General features: G+C 33.2%; 1 protein-coding gene across 3 annotated transcripts in view; it reads left to right on the forward strand.

Annotated features, from left to right (window-relative positions):
• The window catches only part of KIFAP3 (kinesin associated protein 3), a 128018-nt gene that overhangs the window by 56114 nt on the left and 47452 nt on the right, over positions 1-24452 (forward strand). For all 3 annotated transcript variants that reach the window (XM_014555981.2, XM_006173233.2, XM_032463764.1), the window contains 6 exons: positions 12205-12305; positions 17937-18045; positions 19263-19375; positions 19782-19947; positions 20557-20682; positions 24346-24444. In XM_014555981.2, the coding sequence (XP_014411467.1) occupies positions 12205-12305; positions 17937-18045; positions 19263-19375; positions 19782-19947; positions 20557-20682; positions 24346-24444 (714 nt within the window). The remainder of the gene's footprint in view (positions 1-12204; positions 12306-17936; positions 18046-19262; positions 19376-19781; positions 19948-20556; positions 20683-24345; positions 24445-24452) is intronic.

Genomic DNA, 24452 nt, shown 5'->3' on the forward strand with positions numbered 1-24452 from the left:
TTGTCTTCATTTCTTGTCTCTCATTTCTCTTCCTTTTCATATACATTCGTATTCTTTCCTTTCTGCTTTTTGCTCTTGTGCGCTCTCTCCCCCCTCTCCCCCCACCTATCTCTCCCTCTCTTTCTCTCCCTGACTTTCACATGCCCCTACACACACACACACCCCATCACACTACTCTGGTCAAGTTCTAGTGACCTCCATATTGTTAAACCCAGTGGTTAGTTCCCAGCATTTGACATAGTTTTTGTCTCCTTTAACTTTTTTCATTGATTTTTCAGGACACAGTACTCTTTTGGTTTTCCTCCTAGGTACATACTCCTTCTCAGTCTCTTTTTCTGCTTCCACCTCATCTCCCTAATCTCTATGCATTAGAATATCCCCAGGGCTTAGTCCTTAGATTTTTTTTCTCTATACGTAACTTCCTTGGTGACTTCATCCATTCCATTTAAATACTGTACCTATACTGATGACTCCTCAATATAAATAGATAATTTCAGCTTCTTCTCTGGTTTCCTTATTCCAGGCATTATCTCATGGATGTGCTATTAGTATCTGAGATTTAACGTGTTCAGAATTAAGCTCCTAATTCTCCTCCCTCCCTAGACCCATGGTTTTCATTCCTTAAGATCTACATAAATGGCAACTTCCTCTTTCTTAGTTAACTGAGCAAAACCGGGAGAAGTTATCTTTGACACTGATCCTTTCCTCCGACCCTACATCCAATCTGTCAGGTCAGTCATCTTTGTCTTCAAACTATAGCTGCTACCACCCTGATCCCAGCCATCTCTTCCCTGTCACATCCTAACTGGTCTTTGTGCTTTCACGCTTGCCTCACAGTATCTTCTTGATGAAGCACACAGATCCTATTAAAATTTAAGTTAAATTATGTCATTTCTCGGCTCAAAACTTTCTAATGATTTCTCATCTCAGAGGAAAAACCCCCTTATAATGGCCTACAAGGATTTATAGGTTCTCTCCTGGCTTCTTTCTTCTGTAACTACATCTTCTAGTGTTCTCTCTCTTGTTCTTTCTGCTAAAGGCACATTGGCCTCCTTGCTAGTTCTTGAACTCAATAGACACATTCCTGCCTCAGGACTTTTGCACTTCCTATTCCTTCTTGTCTAGAATGTCCTTTCCTACTTTTTTGTATGGTTCATTTCCTCACCTGTTTTGGGCTTTGCTTCCAGGCTATCCTATTTAAAATTTCAGTCCCTGGTTTCTGTTGTTCTCTGTCTATTTTTTCTTTATTTTTCTCCAAGGGCACTTAATCACCATGCAATATATCTTCCAAATTATCTTGTTTATTATCTTCACCACCCACAATCACCACCAGGCCCCAGGCTTCAAAGACTGTAAGTTCCATAAAAATGTAGAGTGGTATCAGTTTCATTCAGATCTATATTCCCAGTGCCTACAGCAATGCCTGGCATATTGTTCTCAATAACTATTTGGTGGATGGTTGGATAGATTAATATATGAAAGGAACATGTGAAAGGAATGAACATCAAAAGAGCTGGGCTTGAGTCTTCTTGCTTCCCTTCACTCTTTATTAGCTGAGTGACATTAGGCAAGTCAGTTGATCTTCACTGAACCTTTTGTCCCTTTTAGAGAATACGAGGATAGAACCCATCTCAGGATTATTGTGCAAATCAGATGAGAATTAATATATACTTATTTCTTAATTAGAAAACTTTATACAAATTTTAGTTATGATAAGGAGGAAGAAAAGGAAGAGGAAGTCTTGAGGAGCTAATAGTGGCTAAATGAAAAAGATCAGGAACACAGAAAAAAGTCTTGCTTCATAGTTTTGACTATTTTTAGGCCTGGTTATAGGAGGTTCATTTTAAACATTGAAACAGTAATGTAATTTCATTTGTATTATATGATATAGATTTCTTTAGTGAATTATATAATTCAGGGCAAGAGTCTTCTAATACAGTGATGCTCAAAGTGTAGTCCACAGACCAGTACACATTCGTAAACAGCTTGTTTTTGGTTTGTAATGAGTAAATCCAGAAATTGAGAATAAGCATTTAGACACTTGCAGCAAGTTAATCAAATAATAAAATCTGCTGAACATAGTAATAAAAATTTTGCACCACTATTTTGTATATCTTTTGTTTAATTTCATTTTTATTATACTTTACGAAAGTATTGGTCTTTGATACGTTGCGAGGAAAAGTAAAAACCTGGCCCTCCATCACATACAGTTTGAGAAGCACTATTCAGATAAACAAGATGACAGATTTGGTCCTAGGTTAGCATACAGTTCTTTTAAAGTATTTAAACGTTCATATGTTAAACTCAACATCACAAATGACCATGCTTTGGGATACTTCCCTAGTTCATTTATGAGCAGAGATGAGAATGTTTCCCCCCCAAATTAAGGAATTAGTGATGTTACATAGAGATATTGCTAAGCTTTTCAATATTTATAGTAATTGTAATAACTAAAGATCAAACTCCTCAAATATACAAGTGCTTAACTTATATTAGTCACTTTATCATATAATTTATGCATCTAAATGTGCAAGTTAACTAAAAAAGTTAACCGACTCAGAAATCTTTCTTAAAGTTGCCCTTTAATCCCCAGAGCCACGCTGGTCAGTGATATATGTATGGCACTGAATATTACTAGTATCAAAGTTTGATCTATAATTTAAACCTTGATTCAAATTCCTATCTCTAAATTTTGATTATTCTAAATTTGAGGGTTGTGAATCTATACTAATTTGCATGACTTGTTTGTGCTGAAACTAATTTTATTGGTTATGGCAGAAAAATTAGGATTCCTAGATTCAATAGCACGTTGTCATGCCTGTTTCACAATTCCGCATGAATCATTTCAAAATGGATCCAAATGTTAGTCCGTATTCTCTTCAGTGGAATATAAATTAGAGTTCCCAAGGTGTTCCAAATGGATATAAATGTTTCTACGTTCTGTGAGTTTTGAGAGTAAAATTGGCACCTGATCCATCTTGACCTAGATTACATTAGGTAATCTGGGTTTCAGGGCATTTTCCAAGGCTGTAGAAAGATTTTATCAGCATGGAGGGAGTCAGACCAGGTCAAGAGTTAAGTGATAAATATTTGATTTCTTCCAGTTGAGACAAGTCTGATTTCCCTTATTTTTGGAGATCACCAGAGCAGATACTGTTGGACTTTAAACTTTGATCATTAAAAACTAAGGATTATTTTCTTTGACCATCTGTCACATGTCCTTAAAAGAAAACTGAAAAAGTTAATTTCTGAACACCTTTGAAATTCCTCTACAATGTTAAATTTATTTTTCTCATTATATAGTAATATGACTTAATTTACAACTTTAAAAGTATCTAAAATGAAAGAAATAAAGCTTGTCTTTATTTTCTAAAGAGAATAATATTTTGTAAATGACCTTTTCTGACTTATTAAAAATTAGAAATGGTCGGACCATTTTCCAATTAGGAGGTATTTTCCATTTAAAAAAACTAAGTTGCCTTTATGATGGTTTCTTTAAGACACTTGAAGTAGATTTTTTTAAAATAACTTCATTTGGCCTATTTATTACAAAACTGTTATGGAATTTCACACGTCTATTTCAGTACGCAGCCCCTCAAAGACTACTGCACTGTTTCTCGATTTTAATAGGCCTCATTTATCCTATAAATAAACCTACATTTTCTTACCTGATCAAGTGAGCAAACAATAGGGGTCAGATGTGGCAAACACTTTAACAGAAATCACATGTCTAGCCGTCAGGGTGAGGTAGAGTCATATCAAGATTGCTTGAAGTTATTAATGGCAGTAAAATTTATGCTTCCTCCTGTTTTCCCAATTAAATCAAGAAGCCTTTTTTCTTAGGATTCTTCTATCACCAGCTGGTTCCAATACTCTGTGTGTGAATATTGCCTGAGGTATCTCCGTTTCTAGATGGTAAAAGTTGACCAAAGCACATTAAGTCAATGATATGGACCTGTAGGCTAGAAAACAGCCGTTGTTAAGGGTTTTATTTTGGTCCTTATCATTTGTACCACAAGTATGCATATTTTGTAGGGTATATTATAAATAAGTTCTTGTTGGCATGCTCTGGATATAATAAAAGAATACTGTAGTCAAGGTAATAAACTAATTGAAACATTGAAAATATTTGAAAAATAAGCTATGTGGCAAAATGTACAGTTGTACATACCAAAAAATAGTGAAAATGTATCAAAAGTGCTGGATTTTAGATTACTTATTTAATGAATACCTCTTAACGTGACAGAGCTGTTGAGCTTAATGGTAGATTTACAATTTCAGTTTCTTACAGTTTTTAAATAATTGTACACAAAAGTCCAATTATCCACAAACCATTGTATTGCAAAACTATTGTTACACTTGTTTACATACTGATCATTGTAACCTATAAATTCTGTCATTTTCCCCTCTTTCAGTTCCTGGTTACAAAACTCTTGGCTTTTATATATTCATTTCAAATCTCTGTTAGACTTAACTGAACAAATCTGTCCTAAAACAGAAGACTATCTAGTGTAGTTGCAATCTTGAAAATTGGTCTCTCCAAATTCAAGTTTTAACTAAGGCCGTCTGTCTGATCATACTGGGTATGTGTCTGCAGTGGGTGCTCTAGTAAGTTAAACATAAAATGATATGGAAATATGTGCAAAAGCTCATCTAATATACTTGCATTGTATTTTTAACATATGTCAATATAGTCAATATGTGTGTTCAGTGATTGTTGAAATTATCTTTTAATTGGTAGTTTTGCCTTTAGCATTTTCTATATTGATAGAGCTTTAAGGACTCCAACTCTGTAGTAAATTTTAAGACACTGATTTTTGAAGTGTGTTGTATTCACATGGACTTTCTAGGGGTAATTTATCACCCTAATGCTGCTCTATTCTAATACAGGGGTGCTTATATTCCCACTTCTCTTATCTTTTCATGGACCCCTTTGTGACTTCAAAGGGAGTTTTTTACTTTGAACGAAGACATGCAGTGCAGAAGGGAATGAGAATCTGGCTAATAATGTGGCCCATAACTTGTGTTCTCACTCTGTTTTTACAAAGTGTTGGGCTGGGTCTACTGCAGAAGCGGAAATTTGGCTTTGAGTTCTGGTGTTCAGAACTCATATTTCTGCTTGATTGAACTTTGAATGGAAAATCCCAAGTGTCTTACAAAATTAGTAGCTAAATGGTGTTTTTACTAATCACTTCAGAAATGAAAAAAACTGAAGACATTTTAAAATTCAAAACCCATCAGCATGCTTTTGCCCTTTAATTGGCAGAAAATCGATCGTGAGAGCAGCCCAGAGAGCTGACTTTTTTTCTCCTTCAGCTGCTCCAGCTGAACTACAGCTGCAAATTTCTTTAAAAAGGAAAAAAAAATCTTGAATCTACTTTATAAGTGCAGTAATTCCCACAAAATCAGTTGTTGGAGTTAATGACCAGTTTGTTACGGCATTAACTGCCCTCAGCTGGGAATGACCAATTTTGGGGTGAATGGCTGCACAACTGCTAAGATAATTCAGTAACACTTCCAAATAATGATCCAGCTAATTAACGGTGAATTCCTGTGGAAATCCTATCAAAGTACTTATGACCTCTGCATTTAATAGCCAGTGAGTTCATCATGATTCATGTTTATTACCATAAATACCAAAGGAATCATAATGACTAGACCATTTTTTTTCCACCCGGGCCTTATTACTTGAACAGATCTGACTAATCCACCTCTAGTCATTAAGGACCTAGTTCTCAAAATATTCAGTCTTTTCACTGCTCTGCTCAAAATTCATAGAGCCTTTGGTGCTATGCCAGCATACCGACGATTGGCAGCCTGTTTTAACTTGGGTTGCCGTTAGGGAATAATTGATGTCTATAAGTCTTAAAGGAGCCCTTTTGAAATGTCTGCCATTTGTAGGATGTGGAGGAATCAGCTGGCTAGCTGGAGTTTATGGTTCTTAATTATGAATTCTTATGGGAAACTTATACCACCCAGCCCCAACTCTTCTAGGGTATGCAAGATTTTTTTTTGAGATTTAGTTTTTGAGAACTCAGATATCTTTTCTTCCAATGAATGAAGAAGATTATTAGCTTATAATAAAAAATAAGCTCTTAATTTTACTTGAACCATTTAATCTCTCTTAATGGCTGTTTATTGCTGTGTGATCTTTAAATTAGCCTTTAAGTAATAGTAAATGTTGGCTGCCAGGAGGCCTCTACTTTCTGTGCAGCTGTGTTTAAAAAGATGAATTCAGGTTATTTCCAGACATCTTCTCCCTCCAGGTATTCACTTTTCTTCTGCAGTACTTTGTCTTTTTGCTGTGGCTGTCAGGTATCTGCTGAATGCCATGAAGTTAAGGCTGCATTTTTACCAAGCAATTAATTACTTATATAATCCTTTATGATTCATTGAATAAGATACCTGTGGTTTATGTACTATAATCTTCATTTATATATTGCAGCTCTTTAGTGGAGAATGGAAATACATGATTTGTAACAATAAGATGTTAATTAGGATCACCAAGGTACCGTATGGTAACAAGACCACTTATAAAATGTTTATACCTTTTTTTCTTAATAAAAGGAAAAATATCAGTTTAGATCTGTTTTCATTCCATAAATAAATACAAAATGAGAAGAAAATCAATTTTATAGGTATTTTTAAATCAGTTGATTGAATTCTAGGGAACCTTTACCCAGATAAAATCTAGAAGCCATATCAGCAACTGGGTTATATAGAGCTCTGAGTACAGAGTTATAGTCCCTTAGACCTATCATCACCTCCTTTCATGCTTTCCTCAAGGGAAAAAACAATACTTCTGGTGTAGTACTAGTCATATTCCAATTTCTTTTGTTGTGCTTCAGCCCTAGCAAGTGAGGAAATGCCTGTATGTTTTATTTGCCTGGGACATGCTACTTAAAGATACATGACGTGTGTAGCTAACTGTGAGGTTTGTCTTCTATGTTCTCAGGCTTCTCTGAGTCCTTTCATTTTCTTGTAGCTCATCACCTCCATAACCATTCCCCACTCTAAGAGTGAAATTAAGTTCTGTTACAGACAGGGAAGCATGAAGGAAGCAAGAGAGGTTCACAATGTATTTGTGGTAGTGGTGGTGGAGGAACACTTACCAGTGACAATCATCTATGCTTTGATTACTTTCTTTCCTCAAGCTTCATTCTGATTAAGGGATTTATAACCCTATGAGAACAAGAGAATGATGCAGGTTCTTACCAGGTACAGTCACTGAGTGGAGCCTTGAGGTATGTATGAGGTGACTCTCCTAAGCCCATACTTGGGGTATAGCAGGGCTTTATAGGAAAGTAACTAAGCTGGAGGACAAGTGGCTCGGCCACAGGCTCAGAACAGACCTGTGAACCCTGTCTAACTTATCTCGGAGAAGTCTTGGCTGCCTCGTAAACCTGCTTACCTCTAACTACAGTTAAACCTTGAGGATAGAAGAGCACAAAGACAACATGTATGTTAAGGGAACAGTGATAATATTGTTCTGTTGGTAAAACAGAAAAATGTTTTTGTCAACATAATGATAGTAAGAAATGATGTTTATTGAATCCAGTTATTGCGTGTCGGACTCAGTACTAATGGCTTTACCGGGATTCTCTCACCTAGTCCTCACTGTAACAACTCTGAGATAGTCACAGTTGCTATCCCGATTTCATAGGTGAAGAAACCGAAGCATAGAGAGTTTCACTAACACGCAGAAGGTCATTTATGCTCGTAAGTGGCAGGCCACAAACTGAACCCAAGCAGTCTGCCTCCAGAGCCTGAGCTTTTAACCACAATGTTATACTGCCTCTATTTACCACTCTACTCAAACTTTTAAGCTTCTAGCACTTTTTTTTCCTCATAATATTGAACACCACTTGATAGCAGTTCTTGTGCAATTTAGTGAGAGTGAGATCGATTGGGGGCAAACTGCTTGGGGGATAGTGCATTTTGTCCCTCTCAGGATCTTCCTTCATCCCTTGGAACCTACTGCATCTGGGCACAGGTCCTCTGATAAATAACTAATTGTTTTTCTGCATTTCATCTCCTCTCTTCCCTTCTCCTACCATCGTCCCACCTTTTTCTCCAAGATCGTTTAGAGTCCCTTCTAAGTGCATTTCCTTCCTGTACTGTGCCACTAAGGAATGATGGTAACAATTTATGTTTATTTGGCATTATTTCACCATTTCTGCTGCCTCCTGGAAGGCTTAGTAGAGGATACATGCACTTAGGCTTTGTAGTCAGACTTAGATTTGAATCTCAGATTCACAGCTATGTTTCCTTTCAGAGAATTCATAACCTTAATGAATGTCATTGCTTCATCTCCAAATCAAAGATAATACCTACCGCTTCAGTTGTTATAAGAGTTAAATGAGAAAATATATACTTAACATATGACAGGAACAATATCACTTTTTGCTTAATCTTTTCTCTTTTCCGTTCTCTCAGAGAATTGTGGTTACAAAAATATTGGCTATTCACCAATCTTGTAGGAAAGCCCTGTATTCCTAGAGCTTCTGTTTCCTTCAGTCCTTTAGTATTTAGCACATTTTGGGGCACGATAATCATTTTAGGTAAAGATTGTAGGGGACTGGGGACACATTCAGAGATTTTTTTAACAGAAGATCATAGATAAAGAAGAATTAGGAAGGTATGGGAGAACTGCAAGGAGCTCTCACCTTTGGCCATGAGTAGGACTTTTCTTGCATGTTTATTCATCTACTTTTTAGAAATTATTACAATTTTAGGATTCTTCTACAGTCTTTCTGTTTTATCACATACCCCTTATCTGGAGTTACCCTTTGGAAGTGATAGATATATAGATGTATAATTAGCTCTAGAGCACCTTCCTTGTTATTTTTTTATGGAGTACAGATCTCTTACAAGCAAATCTTTCTTTCCTCTCACCTTACATGAATTGCTGTACCACTTTAGAACATTACATTTTAGAATCTTTTCATTGACACCAGCAGTAGACACAGACTCTCCTCAAACATAGAGTAGCATATTAATTAATATTCCTAGTTCCACGTTGAATTTTAACATGTTTGATGATTTATTTTGATATTAAAAATCCTTTGTATTGATTATTGACTTGTTTCTTTTACCATTGACTTAGTAAGTTGTGTGACTTGGAATCCTACTTTTCAGTGAATTTACTACATAGAGGAAAATATCTTCAAATAATATTTTGTAAAAACTAAGTAGGACTAGAACCTACCCACAGCTGAACCACATATAGAAAGAAACTGGAATATCAGGGGAAAAGAGTCTTGTCTCCAGAATATGAGTTTGCTATGGGACTTTACTTGAAGAAATTTTTAAACATCTCAGTACCTGGAAAAACCTAAACACTGTGAAGTATAAACTGATCAAACCCTAAGGGATACTTTCTTCTGGGGAATAAAATTGGATTTTTCATTTTTAACTTACATGTCATGAAAGCCTATGCGAAGGTCTGTTTTCCTAGCAAGTGTGTTTTATATTAGAATAATATAAATGAATGCCTTCAGTAGTGTAACAATGTGATTTATTAAAATCTACAAGTCTTTTCTATTTAGATTGCTCTGATCCCAAGAACAGAACATTGCGGTTGGGAACACCCAGTTAGTCTCTACTTCTCTTGTTTTTGAAGTAATTTCACAATTTTTACAGTACATTTTCCTCCAAATAAAACCCTCACCTCAAAATACTTAGTATTTCCTACAGAATCCTGTGTTTCCTATAGCTAACTTGTGTGTCTGACTTAACTAGTCTTCATCGTATGACTGTTGAATTTTACTTTCTCCTGTATTATACCTTAACTTTTTATCTAAGTCTGTAGTCATTATCTTTAGAGCTTATCTAATTCCACTTCTCTTTTCTCCATAGATTGTGTAGTGAAGTTTTTGAGATAATAGAAGAGACTGACATTTGCTCAAAATGCTTTGACCTGGACATTTTATTCTGCAAATTGTTTATAAAGTATAATGCTATAGAGAAGAAGGCATAAAATATCAGATAAAATAAGTATTTATTATTTCACATATAAAATACAGTTCCTGCATATGTTATTGTACAAGTGGTTGAGTTAGTGAATTCATAGATATTTTTAGTTAAAATGAAAATGTTTACTAATATGTATTCATCTGACAAACATATGCTAGGTTTTATTGTTTTTTTTTAATCCCAATGATTCTTTTTTACACTGATACTGAAAGCCATAGGAAATAGGCTTTAGCCGATTTTAGAAGATGCAAAAGTCTTTATTTTAAAAAATTCTGTTTTAAAAATGTGTTTTAGTCTATCATATGTCAGTGTATGTCAGTCTTTTATATCTGATCATAATATCTTACTTGAAAGACTGTTTCACCTTAGATAGAAAATTATTTGAGATATATTATAATATACCTCTGGTGTATATAACTTGACCTCTGGTGAAGATGTGGAGATCAGAGAGGCCTGTGTTTAAATACCTGCTCAACTGCTTACAAGGCTGTGTAGCAAGTATTTATTTTTCTCTAAGTGTTGGGTTCCTCATCTGAAACATAGGGATGAAAACATTTATTTGACAGATTGCTTTGAAGATGCACATTGTTCTTCCTTACCACATGAGATATTGTTATCTAACATATCAGCTGCAGGAAAACAAGAGGCTAGAGAAAGCGTCACTATATTTTTTCCGTTTACTTGCAAAAGACCCCTGGAAACTTTCACTTAAAACACTTCTGTGTCAAATATGAAGATCTTGTAGAACCAGTAATTTCTGTCCTTGACTAAATGTGCTTGCTTTTTTAGTTTTAGCCTCTGATTTTTAAAAATATAACATTGGTTTTTTTCCAGCTTTCTTGAGATCTAATTGACATATAGCAGAATATAAGTTTAAGGTATAATGATTTGATATATGTGTATATTATAAAATATATAAGGTTAGTTAACTATAAGGTTACCACTCTAAGGTTAGTTACCACATCTATCACCTCACATAATTACTTTGCTTTTTTTTCTGGTGGTGGGAACTTTTAAGATTACTCTGTTAGCAATTTTCAAATATACAATACAGTATTGTTAACTATTGTCACCATGTTTTTTAAATACTAAAAACTGAATCAATCAGCAGATATTTATTGAGAAACTTCCATGTGCTATACTAAGCCTGTGAGAATACCAAAGTTTGTCCTCTAAGAATTTCTAGCCACCTTTTAAAGATGTGCCTAATATCTGAAAAAAATTAGGTAAGAACATAAAATAGTTTTTTGAAAAAACTCTTAAGTATTTAGAAATTTTTTTACTATGGTAGACACAAGGATAAAGGTGCTGAATTTATCCTCTGTGTTAAAATATATTTAAAATTTTCTTGATATATTATTTATCAGCTACATTTACTTATATGCTAGATTTTTTTTTTTTAAACTTCAGATATCTCCAAGGACTTCTCATAGCCCAAAATTTTCAAAAAGAAATTTTTTGGCTAAACAACTTTTCTCACTCTTTCTAGTCTAGCCACTGACTTTGAGATCATAAATAGGTCCTTGAAATATGGTCTGTCAGAAAGCTTGTAGGAGGAGTACAAGAATCTAAGATATATCTACAGATCTAAGATACATTATTCACTTTTCTTTTTTCTGTTTCAAGGTGTATAAAACTAGAGTAATCTTACCTTAGAAGTTCTGAGACAATCCTTAGACTACGCTTAGTTTATACCCTTTAGCATTTTGTAGTCACATATTTTTTGTAATGTTGCAAATACTATTCTAATTCTTCTATCATTTATGTTATTTTTCTAGTGTCTGATTCATAGGAATTAAAAATACTTCTTTGTTTACAATTTCTAATACATTGTTACTATGTTTACTGCTTCTAAAACATTACTGTCAGTAAAATGTATTAATCATATATTTTGATAAAACAGTAAGGATAGGGAGGCCAATGGTTAAATCTACTTTATGGTGGGCTGGTGGTTAATTTTTTTCCAAAAAAACACCTTGCAAAATACATATATTCCTGGAAATTAGTGATTTTTCACAGATAGTGTGCTCCAAACTTTGGAACTGAAATGAGGAGCTCAAAATAATTTCTAAATTTAGGGTTATATAAGAAATTTTTTGATTTAGGAGTTTAAAAGTTTTAATGCAGTAATTTAGTGTGTTGTACAAAAAAATTAATTTGCTTATGGTCATCCCATGCAAGGCATGCATAATATAAAATCTCACCATATCCATGATTTCTTATTTCTAGGCAATGAAAACTACAAACAAATAGCAATGTGTGTTCTTTACCACATAAGTATGGATGACCGCTTTAAATCAATGTTTGCATATACTGACTGTATACCACAGGTAAGTGGCTTAAGTGTTTTTTTAAAAAGGCATTCAAAAAGTATGTTTTTCATTTTCTTCTCTTGATTTGCCAGATAGCTTTTTCCTTTAAAAAATCCATCTTGAAAAGTAATATAAATTTGTTATACAAAATCTGGAAAGTACAGAACAGTATAAAAATGAAGATAACGTTCTGTTATCCCAAACCCAGAGATAACCATTTAACATTTTGGTACATTTTCTTCTACATAATTAAAAAATAATGTATTGAGATTATATGCCATATGTAGTTATATATTGCTTTATTTACTTAATAGATTATGAACTACTCTCCCATGTCATTGAACATTCTTCAGAAATTATTTCTAATAGTCATATAATATTGTATTGCATAAATGTACCATAATTTAAACATTAAATTATGTTTAGTTTTTTCTAGTTTATCACATAAAAACTGTTACAAGTAAACATATGTAAGCAAATGAAATAATGTGAAGTATATATCACAGTATGTAAAAGCTTATCCACATCTCTGACTTTCTCTTTAGTTTAAATTCCTGAAAGTAGAATTACTAGATCCAAAGGTATGAACGTTTGTGTATTTGACACAATCTGGCCAAATTACCTTCTAAGAAGACATGAGATATTTCCAACTAACATTTCACTGTTAACAACACTGGATACTATAGTGGAGTGTCTCTATTTCTTTTTATTTGCATTTCTATGAATATTGGTGAGGTTGAACATTTTTTTCATATATTTGTTATCCCTATTATGTTATAAATCATTCATATGTCCCTTGCTAATTTTTACATTGGCATGTCAATATTTTAGGATTACTAAATAAGATCTGTATATATAAATAAATATTTTAACTCTTTGTCATATTACAGACATTTCCCAACTCTGTCATTTGCCCTTTAATTTTGTTTGTGGCAGATGGTTCTAAATGCTTTGCATTCTCAGATGGGAAAATACATCATCAAAATTCTTTTATTTTTATAGCACTATTCTCGAGAAAAATTTTTGTTATAACTCAGTTGCTTGATATATTTCATATGTTAGGTCTGTTTGTCTTGAAGGAGTTTAGTGATTTTTTTTTCATGGACTATGTTATCAGGGTAAAGATTCTATACAGATACGATTTAACTTTTAGGGAATTTATATTCATAGAATCACTAATGTGCCATTAATCTTTATTATTTACAGAGCTCTACTCATTTGAATACTATATGATGATTGGAATACTAGTTGGGCTGATTTTTAATATTAGATTATTTTTTATAAAATGGCTTTCTAAATTACAAAAAGCAAAATTGTAGGATGTATAATATACAATAAAAATGACACTTTGAAAGACACTTTAGAAGAATATGAATAGTAAGTCATTAATTAAATCTTTTAAGATGACTAGGCAATTCCTTATTAGCCTAATGTAAGTTATTAAGTATATATTATTTGACAAATAATGAATATGTAGTAAAAAATAGACCATACTTTTTCTTTCTGTTAATTCTTTTGACCGTCCTTCTAGTCATCCCAAATTAACAAGGCAGTTCTAAAAATTGAATTTGCTATTCTAGAATTTTAACACTTTCCATGTAATTAAAAAACTTGCTTGTTTATAGAAAATAGATGTCATTCAAAGAATATACAGTATATTTTATCTTAACAAGACAAGGCTTCTTATAGAGATAACGCATGTCAGACTATAGTCCATGTAAAGTGTAATCAAACTCTTTGTCAAACAAGTTTTCAGTAAAAGAGTAGCCATGTCAAAGGGGGATTACAGGTGATTTACTACAGTCTCACTCCATATGTTCCAAAGATTTTTGCTTTGCGGTTGCAAAGGATGTTCCTTTTCCAATCCCGTTTAGGATTGTAGGAACTTCATTGCCTACAGGATGTGAATTGGTAAGCAGGGATAAAAGAATTGCTGAGATTGACTGTTTTTATCCAGATTAGGTTTAAAGAGAATAACATTAAAGAGAAATAAATGTAAACTAAAAAGGGAAGAAAAACTTATTTTGTTGAATCCTAAATTAGGAGTTACCCTTCTCTTTTGGAATGTATAGTCTCAAATATAAAATATTAAACGTTATTTTAAATAAATAATCAGAAACAAGAGCCTACTTAGGTTACTTTTGAGACATTGTTATTATTGCAGTTGAAGATTTTGTCTGTAGATTTTTCAAGGACAATATTCATGCTTGTTTTCTTGCCAGATAATTTTCTAACTTCAAACATTTCTGCAAGGGGGTTTTCAGAACATTTATGGTCTGTATTTCATGAACAAAATTTTCCAAAACTCAGTGGTCGATGTTTTTGGTTTTTTGTTTATTGTATTTCCTTTTTAAAAGCTCAGCCCTGGTAACAAAAGTGAGGATGTATTAACAAATTATGATGTAAACATCCTGAAAGTTTTTAGTATGAGGCCTTATTTAAGAAACCAAGTGATACTCTAGAATATATTTGTTCCTAAAGTGCTATCCACCTATAACTTCTAGTTTATAAGGCTCGATTTTGACATATTTAAGGAAAAGTTGACATGATTTAATTGACACCCAGTGCCAATTATAAAGTATACTGTAAGAAGTACATTGTAAAATAAAAGAAACATGGGGGGGAAAAAACCCTGGGATTAAATTGAAATTTTCAAGCTTTCTGCAGGAATTAAAAAGATACTTCTTTCAGAAGTAATGGCTACTTGAAGTGATTACTAGCAAAGCTTCAAATTCATTTGTGACGGCAGCTGGTTAACCTACTTATTAAATAAAGCCATATTTGAGGTTTTGAATATATTAGAGTTAATGTAATACTCTGTTCACTTTGAAATTATGCATATTAATTTTTGTTTAATAAGATTGTCAAGTGTTGCAGATGAATTTTTCAAATGAGAAGCCTAAAATAACTTTGAAAGTAGAAAAACAGTGGTTCAGTTGTCATTCATGCTTATTTCAGTGATCAAAAAGAATGTGAGGTATGGTCATATTCTTTGACTGCATGAGATATATGTATATATGTAGAGGAGCTTTATAAACTGTAAAACACTGTACAAAAATAAGGTGCCATTAGTAAAATATCAAATCTTTTTCATTATTTTGGAACCACTCAGAGTCCAATTTAAATACTCCTTTCCTTATATGTGTTTTATATGATAAACCTATGCTTCCAAAAATTTCTTCATCAGAATTTTATTAGTCCAAATAAACAATGTCTTAACATTGTGCTCATGGAATAGCATTTCATAAATTAAATTAACCTAATGAGGTTGTATGTGGTGCATGATTATGATTTCTTGGGGGAAAAACATGATTCTATTGATTTCTCAGTCTTAATGAGCTGGACTTCCGTGGAAACAGATTGTGACATGCTCTAATGTAAACCTATAATTAGATTAGTGTTTGCTTTTGTAAATTATTTAACATTCAGAGTAGGTGATTATAAATTAAACATGCCTCATAATCTCTCCCAATGTTATGTTGCTTTGCTTCTCCTTTACTTTATTGCCTCTAATTATCCAATATATTCTAATTTTTTTCCTCTGTTAAGCCACTATTGTGTAAAATTTGGGGGCCAAAGCAAGTCTTTATATATGATCTTAATGGCCTCAGTGGGTGAATTGTTTTAGGTAAGCATACTTGGGGATAACCAGGAGTTAATGGTTGTATTCTAATAATAGTTAAAAGTACACATTAACAGTTCATTGTTATTTAGACCTCTAAGATGCATGTTTTGTTTAAATAGGTGCAAATGCCATCCAGATGCTTATAAAAGTATTTATTGGTAATAGAATGGCCAATCAAAGTACATGTTTAGGTAATGATGTCATGGTGTTATTTAATATTTTACCCTAGAACAGTGTGCAAGAATCTTCATAGTAATCCACATGTTTTCCACCACAGTTGTCCTATTTGGCCCCTCTTTGATCTACATGCTTCTTTTTAGCTGAATGCTGGTAAACGTCCTTTCTGACAGCCCCCTTTGCTCCTGCCTGCCATTATCTGCTGAAGTTCAGAAACCAGAGCATCACTTCAAACAGCAGAGTTAGGGAGTAGCCAGTCAGAAGAGATTCCTGAGGCATGCAGAGTTCTGCCATAATCATTCAAAGATGTTTGGGTAGGGGGGTGGGGGTGGTAGAGGTGTATGTGAATACAGAGAGCTGTGGGGGTTGGCCTCTGGTCACTGGTAAATAAGTGAAGTCAGGTGCCAGAGAGTCTAGACACAGTGATTTCAGTCCTGGGTCTTTGGTATCTGATACTCAATATGGGACTTGTCTGATTGAACACTATTGCCTCTTCACTGCACAGACTGAAGTCCTTTTAGTGCCTTCCTGTTAAATTAGTAAAAGATGACAATGGACATAGTTAAAACAGAGCAAATCTAGTTTTAATATTTCCTAGTTGTCAGTAATTACACTTACTTTTGAAGTGCTATGAGTAGCAATCAAATTAAAGACATAATGTTGCATGGGGAGTTTTAACTAAAGTATTATTTTAAAATGTAAATGCTTTAATTAAAATTGAATTGTTTCTCTTTCTTATTATGAAAAGCTAATTCTATATCATGATATATTTCATTCTCATTTGGTCCTGATTTCTCATGATTTTCAGTTGTGGGGATTGGATAAGATTTCAAACCATGCACTATTTTTTAAAAAGCTAGCTCCTGATTATTATACCACGGGACTTAACATGGAAATTACAAAAGCAAAGCAAAGCAAAACCTCAGCTTCTAACAAATCACCTGTAATACCATTTTTAAGGGCAAATTTCATAGTACGAGGTTAATTTCAAATAAATAGCAACAGATATTTTGCCTTACTAAGCATTGCTTTGATATAACAAATAGATTTTTGTTATTATAAAAAAGCTTATATCAATATAGCTTTATATTAAAAAGTAGAAGTTTGGAAGAATCTATAGTAGGTGTTTAATTAGAGTATGAAAAACGTACTATTATGTATTTACATTAAAGGATTATCACCTACATTTTTATTAATTTGTAGTTTAATTTTAATTGACAGTTAATATATAGATAGGTAGCACAATCTGTTAAATGTATATCCAATAAATTAAGATTATTTCATCTTTGCCATAGTCTAGCCAGTTATTAAATCCCAGTTTGACTCTCTTTCCTGCATATATCTCTGATGCATCCTTATTATCTATATCCCCACTGCCCTACCTAATCCAGGCAGCCAACATCTTACCTGGACTTTTCCTCTAGCCCTTTGGATGGTTTTGCCACATTTTCTTACCCTATTTCCAACCATACTTGACTTGTTCCAGTTCTTGAAAAGAATGACGTTTCTCCCGCCATGTAACCTCTGCACAAGCTATTTTCTTTGCTCAGAATGTTCTACTTCCATACAGTATTTTAAATTCCTTAAATGCAAAGGTTTTATCTAATATTTATCCTATATTCTCCACTGTCCTTGGATATTTACATTTATTGCTGATCATCTAATAATCCATTAAGCATTTATTTATTCTGTTATTCAATAAAGTCTACCATTTCTATGTTGAAAATGTAATTATATTATTTCCAACATACAAACTAAGATAACACATTGTAATAAAATATTGCTTCTGTTTTTTGTGTGTTTTGGGGGGTTTTTTTGAGTAAAATTTGTCCTGTGCTTCTTGCTAGTTAATGAAGATGCTCTTTGAATGTTCAGATGAACGAATAGACTTGGAACTCATTTCTTTCTGCATTAATCTTGCTGCTAATAAAAGGAATGTACAGCTTATCTGTGAAGGTTAGTGCCTTTGAGCTTAATAGATAACCTAGGAATTAATAATTAAAGTAAATACGTAAATCCTATTTTCAGATAGTTTTTTAAATTATAGGTATAATCCTTAAATATAATCCTTAAAAACACTCAGAAAATTCTTACATCATGAGTAAAACATACTTACCCTTCAGTAATAGTTTACAAACCATTTAATCAGTTACCCCAAATTGAAATTTCATTTTTAAAAACATTTTCTATATAAAACAAAACTTTTTATTTGCAAAGCAATCTGTTACAGTGTAAGATGTTACAATACAAATGTATTAGGTATTCATTTTTCTAATACCTACATAAAATGACTTGTGGATTAGGATATTTTAGAGTCTGCTCAATAGCTTTTTCTTATTTGAAAAGTATGCATGTTCATTATAAAAAGTACAAATGAGCAAATAGGAAAAAAAATTAAAATTTTACCCTCACTATCCAAAGATAATCAGATAAAACTTTGATACATTGCTTTTGCATATAGTTAATTTAAAAATATATGGTGACTTTTTTTTAAGCTTTTTTTAAGTTAATAATATCTGACTATCATTTTCATGTGACTGAATGCTTTTATAAAATACAATTGCTAATCGCTGCAAAATAATCCATTAAGGGATTTCCCATAGTTTAATCTGCTAGTTTGGATAGTGTATTGCCGCTCCTTTTCTGTTACAAGCAATGCTGCAGCAATTTTCCTTTCTCTGAATCCTCACATCTCCATTTTATATTCTTAGAATAAATTCCTAGGTGTACAGTTTTTCTTGGTCAAAAGGTATTTACATTTTTAAAATTTGTGGTACATATTTTCATACACAAAAGAATACATACTGTGTGTTTCCATTTATGTGAAATTCTAGAAGAAGCAAAGCTAATCTGTGTTTAAAAAGCAAAAATAAGGAAAAGAGGAAGAGGAGGAAGAGGAAAAGGAGGAGAAAAGAAGAGTAATTGTATTTGGGGGATAAGTTTGACTGGGAAGGGGCACAAGGGAACTTTCTGGACTAAATGGAAATATTCTGTATCTTACTCTGGATATGAATTCATAGGGACGTACATTTATTAAAATTAACCAATTTTGTACCCAAGATTTATGCATTTTCTGTGTGTAAACTGGGGTTTTCTTTGAGAACTATAAATTAAAAATCATTAAATTTAAATGACCCTTAATTTTATTAGGGGAGTTTTATTTTTGTTACTAGGAAATGGGCTGAAAATGCTCATGAAGAGGGCTCTGAAGTTCAAGGACCCATTGCTGATGAAAATGATTAGAAACATTTCCCAGCATGATGGACCAACTAAAAATTTATTTATTGTAAGTACAGTTTTTGGCTTTCTGTCTATAAAAATAGCCTGAGAATCGAAGCTTTAAAGTGCTACACTTGGAATTAGAACTCTTACTGAGCTCTTATCAAATATTAACTCATGACCCAAATTGGTCCTTCTGTTATCAACTACCTTGTAAGTTTAGCTTCCAGAAATCTCAACCTAAGTTTTAATATTCTTTTTCTGTTATTATTCCTATCTCCAACCTTTCTATCCTCACTCTAGTTTTCTTGCCTTAAACCAGTTCACCATAGTCTCCCTTAACGTAGTCTCCTCAAGGTTATTAAAACAAGAGAATCACATTTGATACTTATTTTTCCTATGGGTTAAATTATTTAGATTGATTCTTCTGCAAAAATCATATTTTAAATTTTAAATAAAATTGTTTTATTCAGGATTATGTTGGGGACCTTGCAGCTCAGATCTCTAATGATGAAGAGGAGGAGTTTGTGATCGAATGTCTAGGAACTCTAGCAAATTTGACCATTCCAGACTTAGACTGGGAATTGGTTCTTAAGGAGTACAAGCTGGTTCCGTACCTCAAGGATAAACTAAAGCCAGGTCTGTGCTAAATATTTCACTTATGCGTAATCATTAAGTTATTTCTTTACGTTGTAGGGAAGGCTGCTAGAGCAGTGTTTTGCCATGATTATAGTAGGTAACACATTTTCTTCCCACGCCTCTAGTTCTAGACCTACTTCTCCTTTCTGTCTCTCAGAAAGGCAGTCACTAGTTCTCCTTTTATACGTATATACTCTTTTCTCTAACAATCTGTTTTCTTAATATTAGTTTCCCTTTCCTATTCTGCCTTCTTCTTTTTTTTTTCCTGCCTTCTTTAGATTACCAGACACCATCCCCCTCTACACATGAGTGCGCACGCACACGTAAAGTTCTTTGAAGTATTCAAATGACTCTTCTGTTTTCCTTGTTTACTTTGTCATTCATTTGTATTTCCAGACTTATTTCCACTTTTCTGCCGCCCCTTTCACCATAAACTGTCATCAGGGAACATGGAATTTTGGGAAAAGGACAAATTTATAAGTGTGTTAAGGATTCATAAGAACTGATTTAATAGCTTTCAGTATCTTTTCTGTGGCTTGGTTTTGGCAATATAAAAAGGTTTGTATCAGGGCACTTCAATTAAAGCTTTCTATGATTTGACTTTACTAGGTGCTGCAGAAGATGACCTTGTTTTAGAAGTGGTTATAATGATTGGAACTGTATCTATGGATGACTCTTGTGCTGCATTGCTAGCCAAATCTGGGATAATCCCTGCACTCATTGAGTTGCTAAATGGTAAATTACAGTTTGTTTGTCTTAATTTATTTTTATGCTAATATAGAAACAGCTTATGAGTTTAGATTTTTATATATGGAGTCTACAATCATGAAATATTATTTATCTTATTGTTTTAGTCATAACAACTTAAATTGTATATAGTTAAGAAAAACGAATTAAATATACCTTTCCCTGGGATTAGGTAGAGTAAAATCAAATAGCTTTAGGCTGCAAAGTTAAGAATGTTACTGTAAAGTGATTCAGGGCCAGTTTTACACATACTACCCTCCTCTTATGAGCCTTTAACAACTAACATTCTATCATTTCTTCTTTCTTTTGAACTTTCTGTTGGTTAAGTGTACCTCCTATCTTGTGCAAACTCTTTTTTAAATATCGTGATTTCTAATCAGAAAAGTTTTATTTGGAAGCTAATTCTAAGCATATTCCCACCTGGATCCATACGTAGTATTGTCCTCCAGACTTTCTACAGTGAATAAAGTGTTCTCTTTCTGCTCTTCCAACCCATGTGGCAACTGAATACTTGAAATGTGGCTGTTGGGAACGAGAACCTGAATTTTAAATTAAATTTAACTAGCCACAGTAGTTTGTGGCTACAGCATTGAACAGTGGAGGCGTAGATAGTCTTCCCCTTACCTTTGCATTGCTCTTAAGGGGGCAGGGTCCATTGCTGTCCACACTGCATACAAAATTTGTCTGAATCTAAATGCGTTCTATTTGGGCCACGTTCTCTAGGACCTTGTGTTAGTCTGCCCAGGCTGTCATAACAAAATACCACAGACTGGGTGGCTTAAAAACAGAAATATATTTTCTCATAGTTCTGGAAGCTAGGAAGTCTAAGGTCAAGGTGCAGGCAGTTTGATTCTGGTGAGGTCTTTCTTCCTGGCTTGCAGAAGGCCACTTAATGTGTCCTCACATCCTCACATGACAGAGGAGTAGGGTAGGAACTAGCACCCAGAAGTGCTCTAGTGTCCCTTCTTACAAGGTTCATAATCTTATGGGTTCAGAATTCTACCCTTGTTAACTTCATTTAACCCTATCTCCAAATGCAGTGACATTTGGGGTTGGGGCTTCAACATACGAATTTTGGAAGAATGTAATTCAGTTTATAGCAGATATACATTAAAAGTAGCTAGTATAGATGTTAAGTATATTAATATGTGAAACCTAAAAAGACACTAAGTTTTTTCCCATACCAGGTATAATATATATGCATTTTGTATTATTTTTAATAGCCTTTTTTGAAGTATACATAAAGAAAAACACACAAATTGTAAGTATTTATAGTACAGTGAATTTTCAAAGTGAGCACCCTTGTGTCGTTCTCACTCATATAAGGAAATAGAATATTCCTGGTACCTAGAAGTCCTTCTGCTACCTCCCAGTCATCTCCACCTTCTCCAAAGTGGTTTCTGTTCTTTCTTTTATCACCATAGATTAACTTTGCTTGGTTTTCATCTTTTTGTAAATAGATTCTTGTTTCTTTTGCCCTATATTATAAATGTGAGATTCATCTATGTTGTGTACAGAAGTGTGTTTTTTATTGCTGTGTAAATATACCACTGTTTTTCCTTTCTGCTATTGATTGATAGTAGGGTGGTTGTTTTTATTTGTTTTTTAAGGGAGAAGGGCTATTATAAATAATGCTCCTATGAACATTCTTAAACCTTTCATTTACTGAACATATTTACTCATTTCTATTAGACACATACGTAGGAGCAGAATTGCTGGGTCACAGAGTATGCATGTATGTGGCTTTAGAAATAATTCCAATCTGTTTTCCAAAGTAGTTGTGGCAGTTTTTAGTCCTACCAGCAATGTGCAAAAGTTCCAGCTGTTCTGCATCACCAGCATATCTGGACATCCAGTCTGTTCAACTGTAGCCTGGTGGTATCTCATTTGTGGTTTTAACTTGCCTCTCCCTAATAATTAAATTAAATACCTGTTTGTGTGTATTGGCCTTTAGGTATGGCTAATAACATGAAGTGCCTATTTGAAGCCTTTGTCCATTTTTCTCTCCTGAATCTTTAAAAGTTTAATTTGTAAATTCTTTAACATAATGCATTTTAAAGATAATTATCATCTAAAGATAATTCCTCCATGTTTGAAGTATTTCTACAAATAGTATATATGTATTTGCTTTGGTAACTAGGAGTTTGCAAGTTAGAATAATTAAGACTAGGTAGTTAGTAGGTGAACATAAAGACAATGTAGTTGGCAGAATGAGAATGAGGATTATGTGGTGAGCTAGAGAAAGTTGAAACCAAATGACCTGTGTCCTTGAATTGCTGTCCCACATTGTTTATGACTGAGAGAGCTGAAATAAAGCAAGCTGACAGCCAGCCCAGTATTTTACTGTATTCTGTTGTTCTCTGATATGTGGTTATCACAGACAGAGGCTGTATACTACTCTTCTTAAGAAATATATGAATTTTCAAGATTAAAACCCTTGGGGTTAAGTGAGGAACAATATATACTGAGAGAGTAATGAATAAAATTTTAGCCCAGGTAGTATAAGAGAGTGATACTTTGGCAAGTTAGTGAAGGAATTTATTTGGAACAAATGGACTTTGAGGGGCCCACAATTTATTCTACCCAACTAGTTGGATGTTCTGTTAACCCTTAAATCTCTTACCAGATAGCACTGAACTGTTGCCAAGAGTTGATAGCAAACTATTAGTAGATAAAATTTCATAGCCAGTACCTAAAAATTCAATTTCTGTAAGTATTTGCTTTTGCCATTACAAATTTTAATCAGTGGTCATCAGCTATTCTGTTAAAGTATTCTTTGTATGATAATAAACGTTTCTTAATTAGCTCGTATGATTACATAACATTCATTTCTTCTAGTATAATTAATTAGTTTGAAACTAAAATTACCTTATTATTACATGCCAATAAGTAAATTTTAATTTTGTTAACATTATTCAACAAAGGAAAAACCTGTTTATAACAGTCTAATTTCTACCAAAACCTTAGAATGTAGAAGATGTGATTTTCTTTTAAAGAACTGTTTTTCTCATGTGAGGTCAACATTATAGAAACAAAAAAGTACCAGATTTATCTCACAAATTAGAATTATTTGAACAATTTTTATGAGGGACCAAAAAATAAATAAATAAATAAATAAAAAGAACCACAGTGGTGGTAAGTATTGCCATTTTATGTTAGGGACTTAGAAGTTAATCAGTTCTTTATACTTGGTGGCAAAATACAGTGGAAATTACAGAAAAGCACTGTTACTATTCTCTTAAACCAGTTTTGTTTCTCAGTTCTTCAAATAGAACCTTTTGAGATGAACAATCTCAAATATTCTGGTTTAAACTCAGAGGTGATGTAATTTCTCTTTTCAAACTATTATTTTTTATTTTGCATTTCAATGTAATTTAACCTATTAAGTTTCACCATAACCAAATTTACTTAAAACTTCTGAAAATATATTATGAAAGTTATTCACCGATCATCATCATGTAATTTATGAAAAACACCGAAGACATAAGTGATATATGCCACTCAGATGTTATAAAGAATTTAAACTAATTGTTCTTTACCTGTCTCCTCGTCCCTTTTAGGTTCTTCATTCTCTATTATTCTTCTCAGTGTTTTTTGATTTGGTATATAAGAAGAGTATCCTTTTATTTGAAGTTTTCTATTCCCTTTCAGCTCAACAAGAAGATGACGAATTTGTGTGTCAGATAATTTATGTCTTCTACCAAATGGTTTTCCACCAAGCCACAAGAGATGTCATAATCAAGGAAACACGTATCCTT

The sequence above is a fragment of the Camelus ferus genome, chromosome 21, assembly GCF_009834535.1.
Source record: "Camelus ferus isolate YT-003-E chromosome 21, BCGSAC_Cfer_1.0, whole genome shotgun sequence".
In the NCBI taxonomy this organism is placed as follows: Eukaryota; Metazoa; Chordata; class Mammalia; order Artiodactyla; family Camelidae; genus Camelus; species Camelus ferus.